Here is a 19,874-nt window from a genome sequence, read left to right as displayed (position 1 = left end):
AGGCAGAATAATAGTATAAGCCTTACAAAACTGTGTATTAGAAGGGGCCCTTCTAATAACTTTTTAACAAAATGTGCAGTCCACTGAAAAAAGATGTCACTTAGAAAATGCACTAGTATTTTATGCATTATTAAAAACCCTAGATAGAAAATAAACCATGACACATTATCAATGGAAAGATTCTTCCCAATTTTAGAGATGTCAGAATGAAAACAGACAAAACCCCAAGCCATAAACATGAAGCACATGTTAACACAGCACCCATTCACTGTTTAATCTAGAATTCACACACAGGCTTCTGTTAACTAAAGATTACCTCGGTTGTTACTGGCACTTTTACTGCATGCACAACTTACCTAGGCTGACAACGTTCACAAAGATATGTATCAGGAATATGCTGCCTGTCAATCCCCATGCAGTCAATATGTTGCCAAACACTTTAAAAAGGAAGGAAAAAAAAGCAGAACATACAAAATATTATTAAAATCATACTTAAATTAAGATTTGATATTCTATTTAACTATCACTTAATAAATGCCTATTTTGAGTTTAGCAGTATAAAAGGTAACATGAAGAATTCATAGAAATATGTCCTTGGAAAGATAAAACTTTGAGATGCTAAAGTAAGAGGACAAATATAGGATATCATATACATGGTACAAATTTCTAAGGCAAATATAATATTAAAATGTAAAAGGTACATATTTTATTACAAATTACAAGCTGCAGATGTCCACACTATTTGGAATTAATGGGAAAAGCATCCTGGAGAATAATGGGACTTCAAGAGAACCTCACATGGGAATTTATGCAGAAAGAAATGTCACATAGCAATGTTTTCTCAAGTAGATGGATATAGACAGCAACAGTCAGAAGGCAGTTAATGTATTTGAAGAATGTTCATTTTGAGAAACAGAGGGGAATAAAATTCAATTAGTAAAGTGTATTTACAGTATATAGAACCTGGAATGTCAAAGTGTGTGTAGCATTCCTCTAACTGGCAACAGGTAACAACTAGAGGTTGTTTTGATTGTATGAGCATAAAAATCAACTAAGAGGCTTTTCCAACATTCCAGATCTAAGTTAAAGAACCAAAAGAACTAGAATGATGGCAGAGAAGAAGTTAAAGAATCCAAGAGTCATTCCATGAAGATAGAGACTAAATTTATTATGAACTCTATTTTTAAGAGTAATACATGGAGCAGCTTGAGGCGAACTTCTCAAGTTTGAGGCTATTTTATGAACAAAACTTTAATTGGTTTATACCTGATATATATGCCTGTTTCTAAAAATAATCTTATTTATTCTTTATATAATAATGAGCTACTTTTTAATATATATAATTTATACATAAAAGCTACTAAGTTAACTGCTATGATCTTGCTTTTTCTTAACTGAGGATGTTGGGACAAGAATTGGTAGAATGTAAAGATAACTGTCTATATATCAAAGATGATAGGGGAAAAAAGTTTAAACGAAAAGCAAAGCACTTGACAAGAGTTAGAATAACAAATTATGTTAAATTTGGGGGGTAAGTAATAGTGTCATGGAGGCAATAGAAGAAATAAAACTAGGAAATGAATAAATATCAGAGCTCTAGTTGGCAAACTTAAAAGAAAAGTATGGGCAGCAGGTACATGAAAATGCATAGAGGCAATGTAAAACAAGAACAGAGGAAAAAAATTAAGTATGTATTATACTGGCAGTATATATTATTCTACAGATTAAGTAGTAGAAAAGTAGAATAACAAAAAATTCATAACAAATAGACCAGTTGCTAAAAAGTAAATACCTTGAATAATCCAAAATATGTGAACTGGTCCTTCAAGAATTTGTAGATAGGTATAAATCCTAAGAACTATTTCACTATTTTCTAATAGATATAATTCTATATTATATATAGATCATCGTAATTAATCAAAAGCAAAACACTTTAGATTATGCGTTAGAATAAAAATACTGTCAAATGGTATATAATTTATCACATAAGACAAAAATCAGCTATGAGATATTTTATATGATTGGTTAAAATATGAATAGAGAGTTGCTACTAAGTAATAAAAAAATAATGAGGAAAACAAGTTACCAGTGAAGTTATTTTCTTCGGTTTTAAATTTACCTCCTGAATAAACTTGCTGAGGTGACTGCTTATGGTAATAGTATGTACCATAAGCTTTGTTGTTAATTTGAAAAAGCATCACAATATAGTTTTATTATTAAAATTAACTCAAAGTATTAATATTACAACTTTCCATAAAAATAACATCAAATTTCACATTTCACTTAAGACTAATTTTTCCCATTTTTGACAAAGGTAAATCACCTTTTTGAAATATAACCCTAACTGCATGTTTGTATCAATTACATCTCACTCCTAATCACCTAACTTAATAGACGGGAACAGGATTACAAACAATGCAAAGTAATTTATATTTGGCTCAACAAGGCCAAATGTTATACTCACATTCAAATATGAATACTATTTCAAATAAAATAATGAAGCTATCTATGCCTTAAGGACCAGATCCAGGATATTCTGAAAACTATCAAACTTTCTTACCCTCTACAGTGCTTAAATACTGCTTAAATACTCTCTGCTTCCCAGCCTATGCAGGGGATGGACTCAGTAACTTTCAGGTTGAAACCCTACTGTTCCCTCTCCATCCTCCCCAACTCCCTCCCACCAGAAAAAAAAAAATAAAGAAAACAAAACCCCACTTTCTGTCCCAATCACACCTTCTCTAGGGGAGGAGGCCTTTCTTGGTGGTTGAACCAGGGTTGGGGGAGGGGAGACTGTGGTTCTGGTTCAAGGAGACTCCAGAGTGCTGCAAGGTTCAAGTCAAAAGGAGGTGAGAGAGTCAGGTCAAACAAACATCAATCAAATGTATAATTCCCCCAAACTGGAAAATCACAGTTGACTATACAGCACATATAATTCCAAAGGAAATACACAGGACTCAATTCTCCTCTCATTTGTATCTTGTCTACTTTATGTAGTGTATTACTATTGAATGGGTGAAAAGAGTGGTGTGATTCTGTATAAATAAAGTTTAGAACTGATTGCCTATTACTCAATTAACAATGAGGATTTCAAAAAAACTCTTAAGATAGTTTTTTTCTTTCTTTCTTTCCCATAGGGCACTTTCTAGGAGCAAAACAGTTTGCAATGATAGTAGCAGAAGGATCACTTTAAAAATCCATTTATTAGTTCCTTTCAAAGTGACTTTAATTATCTTTTCCAACATTAATAATCACAAATATTAGGAACATTCAAGAAAATAAGCAAATAGCATGAAATATTTTACCTGCATTTGTCACAACAGATCATGTATCCATCATCATGTGTAAAACCACATATGCACCTGGTTACATCAGTACCATAACTTCCATCCTCAGAAGTGCTGATTGTAGTAGCACTGGAAGTTTCATCAAAATTAGGAGTGGTAAAGATGCCTACTTCATTTTTGCTAATAAGAACTGATGGAGGAGGGGAAGCTGGAGGTGTTGGAGGAGGACGAGCACCATAATTATGGTCCTGGATAATTAAACACAAACACAGCACAATGTAGTTTCAATAACAGTATGATCTAAGCAACTTTAAAATTCAGTCCTTAATCTGAGTATTTGAGAGAGATGAAACTGGCCCATTTCTTACACCTTTAAAATAATGACTTTCTGAAACTAAATTGTTAACCATAGCAATAAATGAAACTATCTATATGCAACCTTGGTCACCTTCACAATACAAGATGTGAGAACAGTGATGGCTAAAAAAACAAACACAAAACCCTTAGGATAACAGAGGCTAAAGAACAACAAAAACAATTACAAAAGACATATTGTCACTAGACAGTATACAATAGGGATTTTTTAAGTTTGGGTATTTTTTATTCTGGTCCAAGTGGTAAAAATTTCTGATAATGGCAACTCTGTAATACCACAAATGTGTTCAGTTCTGCAGTTGTTTCAGTCTGTGCTCTGCCTCTTACTAGCTATGCAACACTGAGTAAGTTAGCTAAGCTTTCATTTTCTCAGCTATGAAATAGGGATGAAAATTATACCTATGAGGTTGTTTTTGAAAATTAGATAATATATGTAAAAATGCTCAGCACAGAGCTTGACATATAAGAGCTAAATAAGTGGTAACTATATAATTTATCATATAAATCACCATATAATTTAAAATCAATAGTAGATAGTACCTACAATCGTTTTATAGAGAAGGTAAAGAATTATAACACTAAACTAGTCAAAGCATAAAAAGCAAAATAATACTATAAAAACTTCTAAGGAATTCCTCTTATAGAATTTTAATCCCTTGAATAAATATAATTGGATCAATTAAAAATTAAATTACAAATTATATACCTAATTGTTTAGATAGTATAAAAGGTCTGCTTTTTAAATATTCATTTTTAGGCATAATACCACATACATCAACTTTCAACCTTTAGATATAAAAAATAGAGATTTATATACAGATATAAAAAAACCTTCCAGAGAAATGTTTGACACTTACCGCATAGGGCAAACCAATGTAACTGTGTGAATGATGCGAGCTGCTGGTATATAAGTGGTGGGGATAACTGTTGGATTTCTCAACTACCACAGGGCTAGCTTCTACGGATTCTGGTCTGGAGGGAAAAAAAAAACATTGCATCAAAGAGAATTCCACTGATTCTTTTTTTTCCTTTTCATCTATTTAAAATTATAGTTCATCGCAGCACTGTTTACAATAACCAGGACATGGAAGCAACCTAGATGCCCATCAGCAAACGAATGGATAAGAAAGCTGTGGTACATATACACAATGGAATATTACTCAGCCATTAAAAAGAATACATTTGAATCAGTTCTAATGAGATGGATAAAACTGGAGCCCATTATACAGAGTGAAGTAAGCCAGAAAGATAAACACCAATACAGTATACTAACGCATATATTTGGAATTTAGAAAGATGGTAACAATAACCCTATACGCAAGACAGAAAAAGAGGCACAGATGTATAGAACAGACTTTTGGGCTCTATGGGAGAAGGCGAGGGTGGGATGATCTGAGAGAAAAGCATCGAAACATGTATATTATCTAGGGTGAAACAGATCACCAGTCCAGGTTGGATGCATGAGACAAGTGCTCGGAGCTGGTGTACTGGGAAGACCCAGAGGGATGGGATGGGGAGGAAGGGGGTTCAGGATGGGGAACACATGTAACTCCATGGCTGATTCATGTCAATGTATGGCAAAAACCACTACAATATTGTAATTAGCCTCCAACTAATAAAAAATAATTGGGAAAAAATAAAAAGAGAATGCCAGGCAAAAAAAAAAAAAATTATAACACTTCCTATATTGACTATACAAATGTCTTTAAAATGTCTAATACACAGACATCCTGCAGATATGACATACCTCATCTAGAGTCCATGTTATAAAAAAAACTTTTAATTAAGTACAATAAATGTTCCACCTTCAAATTCTGATAGAGTTTCCCTATCACTGAAAAAATTACTAGACATTAAAAATTAGTTCCTCAGTGGCACTAGGGACACGATGCACAGGGGTGGACAAAAGTGGTAGGAATCATTTAAATGAGACCAAGAGCATACTGAATCCATATGGATGGACCCCAATTTGAATGTGAAGTATACATTTCAAAGTTCAAAGTTTTATGTATGTGTTAATATGTCAAGATATAACAAAGCCTTGGAACTATCAGAAAAGTTAAGGAAAAGAAACTTTACAATGAAGCAAGATTTGCTTATGAAAAAAATGCAACCAGTAGACTGCAGTAATGTCAGGTTAGCAGTTCTGGCCTGATAATGACTAGATGATGATGAGCTGACCAACCACTGACAGCAACAACTCGCCTACTATGGCTGACGTCTAAGTCCCCTGCTCTGGCATTTTGTGTACATCACTTGCCCAGATTCTTCACTTACATCAATCCTCCTGGAGCCCTGTCTGACAATTCCTATTCATCAATGTGGTAGTGAACCTACTTCTGAGGGCAATTCACACTGAAATTAATTTCTCCCTTGCGTAAACACAACGTGACTTATTTCCATGCCTTTTTTCTTACCAAGCCACTGTTTGAGGTGATTTTTTCAAAACCTTTATCAAACCTCTTAATCAAAACCTTCCCTTAGAAGTTAATACTATTTGAATTCTTCATGGTTTAAGGCTGCTTAGCGCAGTTACAATCTAACTGGTCAAATTTCTATTGTCAACTACTTCTCTCCTCAACTCATCCCTTAAGCAAATTCTCAATTTCGCTCTAAGTGACTATTACTTGGAATCCAGTGTGCTAGAATCAGGAGAGAGAGGAGACACAAACTGAGGTCAAGTGGTTCTGAAGGAGATTATAAAAGAAGAGTCTCCAAAATGTTCTGAATCTTTAGAAAACCAGTACTCACCTAATAGCTATGCTGTGATGTTAAAAATTGACTTGTTTAATTTTTTAAAGAGAAATACATTTAATTCCAAAATTAATTCATGTTTATTGTACACACTTTAAAAGAGACGTAACAAGAAAGTGAAAGATCATGTCCTCATCCAAACCTGATAGGCCCATGTTAAGATGCCATGTATCCTCCTCTATATTTGTCTATCCATAAATACATCTCAGTTTTTTAAAAATGAAAATATACAATATGTATTCACAATCTGGTGCTTCCCTGATGGCTTGTATGTGTGCTCGGCTGCTTCAGTCGTGTCCAACTGTTTGTGACCCCGTGGACTGTAGCCTGCCAGGCTCCTCTGTCCGTGGGATTCTTCAGGCAAGAAGACTGGAGCGGGTTGCCATGCCCTCCCCTCCAAGGGATCTTTCATACCCGGGGATCGAACCCACATTTCTTAAGTCTCCTACATTAGCAGGCAGGTTCTTTATGGCTAGCATCACCTTGGAAGAATTCACCTGCCAATGCAGGAGACCCGGATTTTATCCTTGGGTCAAGAAGATCCCCTAGAAGCAAACGGCAACCCACTCCAGTATTCTTGCCTGGAGAGCTCCATGGACAGAGAAGCCTGGCCAACTACAGTCCATGGGGTGCCAAAGAGTCAGACACAATTTAGTGATTAAACAACAATAACAAATTCACAATTTGCTTTTTCAACCTTCCAATGTTAACACATAGTGCTGTCTTATTTTTTATAATAACTGCTTATTTCATTATATGAATGTACCATAGTTTATTTAATATATTCCCTAATGGATGTTTAAATTGTTCCTATTCTTCAGTGTTAAAGGTATCATTGCAATTGTACACTGTTTTATGTATCATTTTCTGTTTACATAATGGTATTTCTACAGCATGGGTTCCTTGAGGCAGACATGCTGAACAAAAGGGTAAAATTTACATAAAATGAACTGATAAACTGCTCTGATTACAACATTGATTCCTTTAAAATTCTTTTAAAAATACACAGCAGGAGGACTTCCCTGGTGGTTCACTGGTTAAGAATCCACGTGGGAATACAGGGGACACCAGTCTGATATCTGATCAGAGAACTAAGACCCTACATGCTCCAGAGCAACGAAACCCGACTGCCTCAACTACTGAACTCATGTGCTCTGGGCCCATGTATCACAACTAGAGAATCTGTGTGCCACAATGAAAGATCCAACCCAACCAAGTAAATACATAAATAAACACTTTAAAAAATACATAGAGGGAAGAAGTGGAGTTTTAGCAATTCCTGGTTATTAGAGCAATATGTAAGAATTATGGCCATTACAGAAAAGAATCACTTTTAGAGATTTAGAGTGTGGCAAGAAATTTGTATTTTGGAGTAGATAATGGGTGGGAAATAAACAAGACTTTCAGTCCAAATATAGATAAATTCAAGCATGCAAACAAGCCACAAATCCTTTGCATAACCTCATGATTCAAATTAAAGCTATACAGTACTATTCACAATTGCCAAGACATGGTAACAACCTATATGTCCATACAGATGAAAGGGTAAAGAAGGTGTGGTACATATAATACAATGGAATACAACTCAGCCATAAAAAAGAATGAAATAAACTATTTGCAACAACATGGATATAACTAGAGATTATCATACTAAGGGAAGTCAGTCAGACATAGAAAGACAAATAATGTATGGTGTCACTTATATGTGGAATTTAAAATATGGCACAAATGAACCTATCTATATAACAGAAGCAGACTCACAGGCATAGACAACAGGCTGTGGTTGTCAGAGGGGGAGGGAAAGAGAGGGAGGGACTGGAAGCTTGAGATTAGTAGATGCAAAGTACTATATTTAAAATGGATAAATAACAACGTCCTCCTCTACAGCACCTGGAACTATATCCAATCTGCTGGGATAAACCATAATGAAGAAGAACACAAAAATGAACACATATGTGTATACCTAAGCCACTTCGCTGTACAGCAGAAATTAGCACAACACTGTAAATCAACTATACTTTAATATTAAAAAAAAAAAACAAATTAAAGCCCTAAGTACTGAAAAGGTAGCAATGCAAGAAGGCAGAAACACATTATCAAGATCTTCATTTCTACGCTGATACTTACTAAAAGTAATTTTTAAAAGGTAACAATTTAAAAAGAAATGGGTTGACATAATTTAAGGATTTTCCTGAACTGTAAGATAGTATTTAATAGAAAATAAAACAAAAAACAGGGCACCAGACATCCTTAGAAATGTTCTTTAAAAAGTCCATGGTGCTAAATATCCTCAAAGCACACAGTAAATCTGAAAACAACTTTGTGACAAATACCAACAGTCAAATATCCTTCAGATCCAATAACCCCGTTTTTGGAAATTTATTCTAATAACATTAATTTTCACTAAGTAATTACTCACAGAATTGAGATGTTCTTTGTAATACTGTTCCTAAAACCAGGTATACAAGTAGAAATTATTTAAATGTCCAACCAGTAGAAAATGATTAATTAAACTTGAGCAAACCTACTATATTTACACATGGACAATTGCACAGCAAGAACTCATAGTAACAAAAATTACTACATTATGGTTTGGGGAGCTTTCTCAAAATCTCCTGGAACATTAACACAAAGCTTTAATAATTTTTTTATACTGCATGGCGAAACAGATAATATATAATAAGTTTTTGTGTAAATAGTTGTTACAGAGTTTTGCCAAGAGAACACACTGATCATAGCAATATCCTCTTCCAACAAAACAAGAGACGATTCTACACATGGACATCACAGGTTGTCAATACTGCAATCAGACTGATTATATTCTTTGCAATTGAAAATGGAGAAGCTCTATACAGTCAGCAAAAACAAGACCTGAGCTGACTGTGGCTCAGATAATGAACCGCTTATTAGAAAATTCAGACTTAAATAGAAGAAAGTAGGGAAAACCACTAGGCCCTTCAAATATGACCTAAATCAAATACCTTACAATTACACAATTGAAGGGACAAATAGATTCAAGGGATTACATCTGGCAGAGTGCCTGAAGAACTGTGGACGGAGGTTTGTAACATGGTATAAAAGACAAGTGATCAAAACCATCCCCAAGAAAAATAAATGCAAAAAGGCAAAGTGGTTGTCTGAGGCCGCCTTATAAATACCTTAGAAAAGAAGAGAACCATGGCTGATTCATGTCAATGTATGACAAAAACCACTACAATATTGTAAAGTAATTAGCCTCCAACTAATAAAAATAAATGAAAAAAATAAATAAATAAATAAAACCACTAAAAAAAAAAGAAAGAAAAGAAGAGAAGCAAAAGGCAAAGGAGCAAAGGGAAAGATACACCCAACTGAATGCAGAGTTCCAAAGAATAGCAAGGAGAGGTAATAAAGTCTTCCTCAGTATTCAATGCAAAGAAACAGAAAAACAACAGAAAGGGAAAGACTAGAGACCTCTTGAAAACTAGTTACCAAGGGAACATTTCATGCAAAGATGGGCACAATAAAGGACAGAAATGGTATGGACTTAACAGTAGCAGAAGATATTAAGAAGAGGTGACAAGAATACACAGAAGAACTATACAAAAGCAATCCTAACGACCCAGATAACCATGATGGTGTCATTACCCACCTAGAGCCAGACATCTTGGAGTATGAAATCAAGCGGGCTTTAGGAAGCAACATGAACAAAGCTAGTGGAGGTGATGGAACTCCAGCTGAGCTTTTTTAAATCCTAAAAGATGATGCTGTGAAAGTGCTGCACTCAATATGCCAGAAAATTTGGAAAACTCAGCAGTGGCCACAGTACTGGAAAAGGTCAGTTTTCATTCCAATCCCAAAGAAGGGCAATGCTCAAACTACCACATGATTGCACTCATTTCACGTGCTAGCAAAGTAATGCTCAAAATTCTCCAAACTAGGCTTCAACAGTATGTGAACCAAGAACTTCCAGATGTTCAAGCTGGATTTAGAAAAGGCAGAGGAAACAGAGATCAAATTGCCAACATCTGCTGGATCATAGAAAAAGCAAGAGAATTCCAGAAAAACATCTACTTCTGCTTCTCTGAGTATGCTTTATAAAGCCTTCGACTGTGTGGAACATAACAAACTGTGGAAAATTCTTAAAGCCATGGGAATACCAGACCAGCTCACATGCCTCCTGAGAAACTTGTATGCAGATCAAGAAGTAACAGTTAGAACCAGACATGGAACAACAGACTGGTTCCAAATTGGGACAAGAGTACGTCAATGCTGTATAGTGTCACCCTGCTTATTTAACTCACATGCAGAGTGCATCATGCGAAATGCTGGGCTGGATGACTCAAAAGCTGGAATGAAGATTGCTGGAAGAAACATCAATAACCTCAGATATGTAGATGACACCACTCTTGTAGCAGAAAGCAAAGAGGAACTACAGAGCCTCTTGATGAAGGTCAAAGAAGACAGTGAAAAGGCTGGCTTAAAACTCAACATTCAAAAAACGAAGATCATGCATGGTATCCAGTCCCATCACTTCTGGCAAACAGATGGGAAAACAATGGAAACAGTGACAGACTTTATTTTCTTGGGCTACAGAATCACTGCAGATGCTGACTGCAGCCATGAAATTAAAAGACACTTGCTCCTTGGAAGAAAAGCTATAACATAGAAGTTTTTTAATGTTAAGGTCTTTGCCGACAAAGGTCCGTATAATCAAAGCTATGGTTTTTCTAGTAGTTGTGTATGGATGTGAGAGTTGGACCATAAGGAAGGCTGAGTGCTGTAGAATTGATGCTTTTGAACTGTGGTGTTGGAGAAGCCTCTTAAGAGTCCTCTGGACTGCAAGGAGACCAAACCAGTCAATTCTAAAGGAAATCAATCCTGAATATTCATTGGAAGGCCTGATGCTAAAGCTCCAATACTTTGGCCACCTGATGTGAAGAGCCAACTCATTAAAAAATAGACTCTGATGCTGGGAAAGACTGAAGGCAGGAAGAAAAGAGGACAAGATGGTTGGACGGCATCACTGACTCGATGGACATGAGTCTGAGTAAGCTCTGGGAGATGGTGAAGGACATGGGAGCCTGGCATGGTGTCACAAAGCATCAGACATGACTGAGCAACTGAACAACAACAACAATTTCTAGTTACATGATATCCTGAACTTCTCTGAGTCGACTTTTCCATTTAAGACTGTTCAGAATTCTAAAAGAAACTTTTTATTTGACTATTTAGCCACACAAAGCTTGAGTCATCTTCAAGGGCTTGTTTTTGATTTATAGCACATTACTAAAGAGCTTCCAAAAAGAGACCTTTACATAGACTCTAGAGTTGAGAAAATAAACTTGTATTTTAAACTCCTACTCTTAACTGTGAGATTTGGGAACTTAATATTCATTGGTTTAAGATAATATGATTTAAATTTCCTAGTTAAAATCTATTACTTAAAAAAATACCATCACTTGTTAAAATTTTTATACTGGAGAACTTTATATCCCTCCTACTTTTATATTCTGTCCCAATGTATTCTATCATAGTCAGTACTCAGTCACTCAAATAATGCAGCAAATTTCAATCTCTGTCTTGTTGCTGTTTTAATTCTGCTAGTCTCCTAATGCCTTTTAGTATTTTCCAGCTGCCTGAAATAGGCACTAACCAGAACTGTTAAACAATAAAGAATCTGCCTGCAATGTGGGAGACCTGGGTTCCATCCCTGGGTCAGGAAGATCCCCTGGAGAAGGGCACGGCAACCCACACCAGTATTCTTGCCTGGAGAATCCCATGGACAGAGGATCCTGGTGGGCTACAGTTCATGGGGTTGTAAAGAGTTGGACACGACTGAGTGACTAACACTTTCACTTGAAATAGACACTAGCTGGACCTGTTACTTTAAAGAACTATACCATTCAACTTATTGAAATCACATTATTATTTTTTACATATAGGGACATTTTGTTCAATTCTATAGCCCCTTATATCTGTCTACCATGAAGAGGCTATAAAAATTTTGTAGCTTTAGTTCTACCTCTCCTAAACAAATGAAACAGAATTAACTAAGATAGCGAGCATTCAACAATATTTGTATGTAGTAAGTTTCAGGGTTCACAAAGAGACCTTCAAGCCTTATGATTCATGTCTTACTACTGTTTCCAAACTTTTTCATCCTCTCAGACAGACACTTTGTTCCATATCTCTTACTTTCTCCAGGTCCAAGCACCTGGTAACCTTTACTATCTATCTCTATTTGCCCATTCTAGACAACTTACATCAGGTCAGTTGCTCAGTTGTGTCCGATTCTTCGAGACATAAATACTCTTTGCAACATAAGACAATTTACATAAATGCAATCATAAAATATTTATCATGTCTTTTATTTAGCATAACATTTTCAAGTTTCATCCATTTTATACGTTTCAGAATTCTATTCCTTTTTATGGCTAATATTCCATTGTATAGATGGACCACATTTTGATTTGTCCATTCATCTGTTGATGGACACTTGAGATGTTAGACCTTTTATCTATTGAGAGTAATGCTGTTATGGATATTGGTATACAAATATTGTTTTGAGCCTTTGATTTCGATTGAGTATAAACCTAGGAGTAAAATTTCTGGGTCATAAGGTAATTCTGTTTAACATTTTGAGAAAGTACCAAACTGTTTCCTATTTTTTTTAATGCCTTAATCTCCTTTTAAAATTTTTCTTTTCCCTGTCTCCTAAATGTTTATGTTTTCTAGGTGTCTGTACTTTAAACACTGGAGGTTTCATCCACTACTATAGTTTTCACCATTTCCTATGTGTTCATGACTTCCAAATCATCCTCAATCTATTTCATTAGCTCCACCCAAATAGCTCTCCATATTACTGCTGCTGCTGCTACTAAGTCACTTCAATCGTGTCCGATTCTATGCGACCCCATAGACGGCAGCCCACCAGGCTCCCCCGTCCCTGGGATTCTCCAGGCAAGAGTACTGGAGTGGGGTGCCATTGCCTTCTCCGCTCCACATTACTAGACCTCTTAATTTAGATTTAAGGTTGCCATTTCCTTCTCCAGCGCATGAAAGTGAAAAGTGAAAGTGAAGTCGAGCAGTTGTGTCCGATTCTTAGCGACCTCATGGACTGCAGCCTACCAGGCTCCTCCGTCCATGGGCTTTTCCAGGCAAGAGTACTGGAATGGGGTGCCATTGCCTTCTCCACTCCGTATTACTAGACCTCTTAATTTAGATGTCTCATGACTATAAAATAGATGTTTGTTGTAGAAAATCCTTTTTTATATCCCATATTTTGGAATTTAAAATTAAACCAGGGACTTCCCTGGTGGTCCAGTGGCTAAGACTGGGCGCTTCCAATGCAGGGGACGTGGGTTCAATCCCTGCTTGGGGAACTAAGATCCCACATGCCGTGCAGTGCGGCCAAAAAAAAAACTAAATTAAATTTAGAGCTGGAGCCAACCAACTTTTTCTGTGAAGAACCAGAGAGTAAATATATTCAAGACCTCAAATCGTGGTTTCTGTTGCAACTTCTCAGCTCTACTATACCTGGAAAGCCAGAAAATATAAGTAAATAAGTGGAAAAAAATAAGTAAATAAGTGGGCATGACTGAGTCTCAGTAAAATCTTATTCACAAAAATCAGGCAGCAGGCTGGGTTTGGCTCAGTGATCCCAATCTGCTGACTGCTTGTTTAGAGAAAGCAAATTTGGGGAAGGAACTGATTGTAGTAGAGTACCATTTTTCTCTGATTTCAATGGCTTTAGCAAGTGTTACTAGTTTAATGGTATAAGTTTCTTTGAAAATGTAACATCAACAGGAATTTCTTTTTAACTTATTAATAAATAATTATTGAGGGTTTATTATATACCAGCTACTGTTTTAGGTACTGGGAACACAATTCCATATCTAAAATCTTATATTTACATTCAAATTGTTTTTCTCTTATAAAAATGGAAAAATACCACTTTGTATTACAACCCTATTTTTCCACTTGCTCTCTGGACCTTATCTCTTCTCACCTTTTCAATATCTGTACACTTTACTCTTGCCTGCAACTATCCTTTGTGTCTTACATCTTCAGTCTACCTCTATATTAGATCACTGCTGTCTTATTTATTATTCCATTTAAAACTCCTGCCCCCTTCCATTTGTCATTTCTCTGTTCCTCTTTTTAGAAAACTCCTTGAAAGAGTTATTCGTGCTCCACATCAGGCTGCACAACACCACAATAACTACCCATATTGTCGAACTAATTGGCATTTGTAGTTTATATAGACTTTTCAGCATGTGATGTAAATGTTCCCTTCCTAAAAAGATTTAACTTTGCTAGCTTTCTGGATACCACACTTAACTGGCCACTCTTTCTCATTTTTTGCTTGATTTTCTTTTCTACTCACAAATGTTTTCTCTTTTCCCCCGGCTCATCTTTTTCTTTAAACAACTCTCCATCCAGTTACTTAACCCAAAACCATAAAGTATCATTCTTGATTATTCATTTGCCCTCGCCCTCCACATCTAATTCTTTGGTCAATTCTGGCTCTTCTTCCAATATACAATCAGTACACTTCTTTCCCTAGTCCAAGTCTTTGTCATCTCTTGCCTTGGACACTGCAGTAACACTGTGAATGTATTGAATGCTACTGAATTGGACACTTAAAACTGGTTAAAACGGTAAACTTTATGCTATGTATATTTTACTACAATTTTTTGAAAGAAAGAAAGAAAATCACAAAAGGCTAGTTTCACTAAAGCTAAAGGTACAGAGAATCAAGAGTAATAAATCCTCCTGAGACAACAAACAATATGAGGCCTGAAAAGCAAGCATTAGCTTCAACATGCCAGTAGCATGGCCAAAGTAAAAGTCAACTTGTATGGAGCAGTTGGAAGAAGAGTGAAGGACACAAGCATACAAGCATCTGAATAGACTGACAATTGAGACAGTGCCCAAGGAACCAAAAGAAAGGCGCAGATAATATTGACACAGGGTCAAGAGTTAATCTGAAATAACCACTCTTAGAACCTACCTCTTAGAACCTACCTCTAACCCTGTGAGGTGATACTGGGTGTTAGAAAAGGTAAAATGCTGTTGCTAAGACTCATTTAGTGGAGCAGGTAGAACAAAGATGTAGTGGGGATGCTTTGCAGATGGCCCCAAGGGAGTGGCAGAATATGGATTTCTTTCCTTCAGATTGGAAGTAGTTTTGTTCTGGCCTAGAATTAGTGGTGATAGATCTGCTTCTGCTGAGTCTATACAGGTATAATGTGGAGCGCAATTCTTGGATTCCCATACAATGCTATCATGAAGCAAGGGGTGGAGAAGCAGTCGCTGAGTTCTGCTTGTTGTGACATTGAGCGTAGTAGGACAGAACTATTCAGGGAAACAGTACCTGCTGCTCCAAAGTGATATTCAGGAACTGTTCTAGAAGGTATTTTAAATATCATATTGTTCAACCTCCAGTATTATACACCAGGAGATGACTGATTTAAGTGCCACAAACTGATTATCATTAAGTCACTGTGTATCCACAAGACATGAAACAAGCACTCTGGACTTCAGATTCCACATTTACAAAATCAAGTCTTAATTCTAAGTCACATGGTATTGTAATAACAAAGCAAATACTAAATCCTAGATCTCTTAGGTTGGTCTAGTACTATTCCTATCAAACTGCATTATTCTCACTTCCTGTGAGATTTATCAGAGTGCCATTTTGTCTATGGATTAATGACCTAATGATGTAAACAGCTTTACCTCCTTTCTGTATTAAAAAATGGTACCATGTATTACTTTAGCAGAGTTACACAAAGCCTGATTTCTGGTAATTCTGAATCTATACCACTTTAATTGTCATTACTTCATAAACTTTACAAATATGGGGAACAAATTTGGGCATTAAAATTTAAATTATTTATGTAACATTTCCATTCTTAAAAATGAAAAAAGGTCATTTTCAAATGTGTTACAGTCCTAAATTATTATTGAAAACTCAAAAAGCAGAACAACTACCACTTTGTTTGCAGTAATCTACCTGATGTTGCCACATTTTCCTGGAACCACTTTACAAATTTAAAATTGTATTTGTTTATACCAAAATATCCTTATTCTTTAAAAAGCCATCATAAATTATCATTCATTATATATTTTAGTGTAGACATTTAAGCAGTCAGGTGAACTGAAGATCTAAACAGAGAGAAATGCCAATCATAAAATTAAGAGAGGAATTTAGAGAAAAAGAATAGGCTAGAATGATTGATTAAATAAGCTTTGATTCCTCCTGAAACTGGACTTTTATGATTTCCTCCTTCCTCATCAAAATTTTAATTTCTTCCCTATATAAATCTTCAAAATACAGTTGTATTTTAATGAGAAGTTTATATGAGTATTTTAAGTGAAATCTCTAGTTTTTCTTTCAAAGTTAAAACATTCAATAACAGACACTTGGGTATCAGTAATTGCACATGGATAGAACGGCTCCCTGTTATAGTAATGAATATAAAAGATATCAATGAGTTCTCACTATGCTCCTTCAGATTTGTGATCAAAACATTTCTATCATTCTTATTATACCTAATACTTTTTAAAGATATATTAAAATTACACACATTATAATGGCATACAAGAAAAATTTTTAAACGGAGAGATTTGGTGTGACAGCTGTCCTCAGTTTACCACATGGGGCATTTTACTTCATTTAACTCATCAATTAACAAAACTTAGCTCTTTTGATCTATGTGGCAAATGGATATGGAGCCAAGCAGCCTTGGATTTAGCTCTTTATTTTTTGTTAACTATGTGGCCTTGGGGAAGTCTCTTAATCTCCTTGAGCTGCATTTCTTTTGTAAAATGGAAATAACAGCTGCTTACACACTGTGTTACAGACAAGAAAAAAAACACAGTAAAACTTTATTATTAAGTATAATAAGGCAAATTAGAAATTTCAACAGTTCTAAACAATGCTAAGAATAAGAACAGTACTTCAAAACATTCTTTTGAATATTAAAACAAATCACAATTAAATGAAAGCACTTCTAAATTAGGATAAGCAAATTCACACTTTTAAGGGCAGCAGAAAGTATTAGTTTCTTGACAAATAAAAAGTGTAAAGAAATCATGAATAGAAACATTATATACTAGTGGAACACAAGTAAAAAGCTACTGAAAACATTTCATTATACATTAAACATTGTAGTATCTTTAATTACATAAATTCAGACTACAAGCAGCCAAATATTTCAACAAACTAATAACGAATTCTGTCAGCAGATGGCTCTAGTGACATTGAGATAACCTAATATTAAATACTATAAACTAAATACAGACAGTAAAAATGTACTGAATCTCAGAAATCGGGAGTCAAAAAGAGCCACGTTAATACTTCAAGACCTCCTTTTCAAATGAAGATACCAGAGTCTACAATAATTGTCTTAAGGGCTCACTGGTATATTAGTGGCAGAACAAAACTGAAAACCCAAATATCTCCCTTTAGTACTCTCAGTCAATAAAGAGGCATTTACTGTATTCCTAGTCATAGCACTAAAAGCCCTCCTCCAAAGTAATTCACCTGTAACTTAAAAACGTCACATTTACTAATTTGTCCACCTCATCCCAAAATACACATACATATCCAAAATCTCATTATAAAGATTTCTAAAGAATATTTGGTAGTAAAAAAAAATGTGAAAAAGAATACAATGTTAGCAATCATGTTCCCAGTGTCTGAGAGAAAAAGTAATTTGGTTTTTCTTTTTTAAAAAGACTAGGAAAGAATCAGTTTAACACTCCCTAAATTATTTAATACCTCTTCCCACTTCTCAGCTCTAGAAGGGTTTCTCACCTTTTCTTCTTTATTTTTTTTCCATTTATTTTTATTAGTTTGAGGCTAATTACTTTCCAACATTGTAGTGGGTTCTGTCATACATTGACATGAATCAGCCATGGAGTTACATGTATTCCCCATCCCAATCCCCCCCTCACCCTCCTTCTCCACCCGATCCCTTTGGGTCTTCCAAGTGCACCAGGCCCGAGCACTTGCCTCATGCATCCAACCTGGGCTGGTGATCTGTTTCACCCTAGATAATATACATGTTTCGATGCTCTTCTCTCAAAACATCCCACCCTCACCTTCTCCCACAGAGTCCAAAAGTCTGTTCTGTACCTCTGTGTCTCTTTTTCTGTTTTGCATATAGGGTTATCGTTACCATCTTTCTAAATTCCATATATATGTGTTAGTATACTGTAATGTTCTCTATCTTTCTGGCTTATTTCACTCTGTATAATGGGCTCGTTTCATCCATCTCATTAGAACTGATTCAAATGAATTCTTTTTAATGGCTGAGTAATATTCCATGGTGTATATGTACCACAGCTTCCTTATCCATTCGTCTGCTGATGGGCATCTAGGTTGCTTCCATGTCCTGGCTATTATAAACAGTGCTGCGATGAACATTGGGGTGCATGTGTCTCTTTCAGATCTGTATTTCCTCAGCAGTGGGATTGCTGGGTCATATGGCAGTTCTACTTCCAGTTTTTTAAGAAATCTCCACACTGTTCTCCATAGCGGCTGTACTAGTTTGCATTCCCACCAACAGTGTAAGAGAGTTCCCTTTTCTCCACACCCTCTCCAGCAGTTATTGCTTGTAGACTTTTGGATAGCAGCCATCCTGACTGGCGTGTAATGGTACCTCATTGTGGTTTTGATTTGCATTTCTCTGATAATGAGTGATTACTGAGCATCTTTTCATGTGTTTGTTAGCCATCGTATGTCTTCTTTGAAGAAATGTCTGTGTAGTTCTTTGGCCCATTTTTTGATTGGGTCATTTATTTTTCTGGAATTGAGCTGCAGGAGTTCCTTGTATATTTTTGAGATTAATCCTTTGTCTGTTGCTTCGTTTCCTATTATTTTCTCCCATTCTAAGGGCTGTCTTTTCACCTTGCTTATAGTTTCCTTTGTTGTGCAAAAGCTTTTAAGTTTCATTAGGTCCCATTTGTTTATTTTTGCTTTTATGTCCAATATTCTGGGAGGTGGGTCATAGAGGATACTGCTGTGATTTATGTCGGAGAGTATTTTGCCTATGTTCTCCTCTAGGAGTTTTATAGTTTCTGGTCTTACATTTGGATCTTTAATCCATTTTCAGTTTATTTTTGTGTATGGTGTTAGAAAGTATTCTAGTTTCATTCTTTTACAAGTGGTTGACCAGTTTTCCCAGCACCACTTGTTACTAGAGCTAATCAACGAATATAGTAAAGTTGCAGGATATAAATTAACACAGAAATCCCTTGCATTCCTATACACTAACAATGAGAAAACAGAAAGAGAAATTAAGGAAACAATACCATTCACCATTGCAACAAAAAGAATAAAATACTTAGGAGCATATCTACCTAAAGAAACAAAAGACCTATACATAGAAAACTATAAAACACTGATGAAAGAAATCAAAGAGAACACAAACAGATGGAGAAATATACCGTGTTCATGGACTGGAA

General features: G+C 35.6%; 1 protein-coding gene across 3 annotated transcripts in view; it reads right to left on the bottom strand.

Annotated features, from left to right (window-relative positions):
• KMT2E (lysine methyltransferase 2E (inactive)) overlaps positions 1–19,874 on the bottom strand; it is a 93,495-nt gene that overhangs the window by 47,200 nt on the left and 26,421 nt on the right. For all 3 annotated transcript variants that reach the window (XM_065938556.1, XM_065938555.1, XM_065938557.1), the window contains 3 exons: positions 4,520–4,634; positions 3,306–3,535; positions 357–437 (listed from right to left, as the gene is read on the bottom strand). In XM_065938556.1, the coding sequence (XP_065794628.1) occupies positions 357–437; positions 3,306–3,535; positions 4,520–4,634 (426 nt within the window). The remainder of the gene's footprint in view (positions 1–356; positions 438–3,305; positions 3,536–4,519; positions 4,635–19,874) is intronic.

Source organism: Muntiacus reevesi, chromosome 6, assembly GCF_963930625.1.
Source record: "Muntiacus reevesi chromosome 6, mMunRee1.1, whole genome shotgun sequence".
Taxonomy (NCBI): domain Eukaryota; kingdom Metazoa; phylum Chordata; class Mammalia; order Artiodactyla; family Cervidae; genus Muntiacus; species Muntiacus reevesi.
Note: the sequence above shows the minus strand (reverse complement) of the source record. Positions and strands in the feature narration are given on the sequence as shown.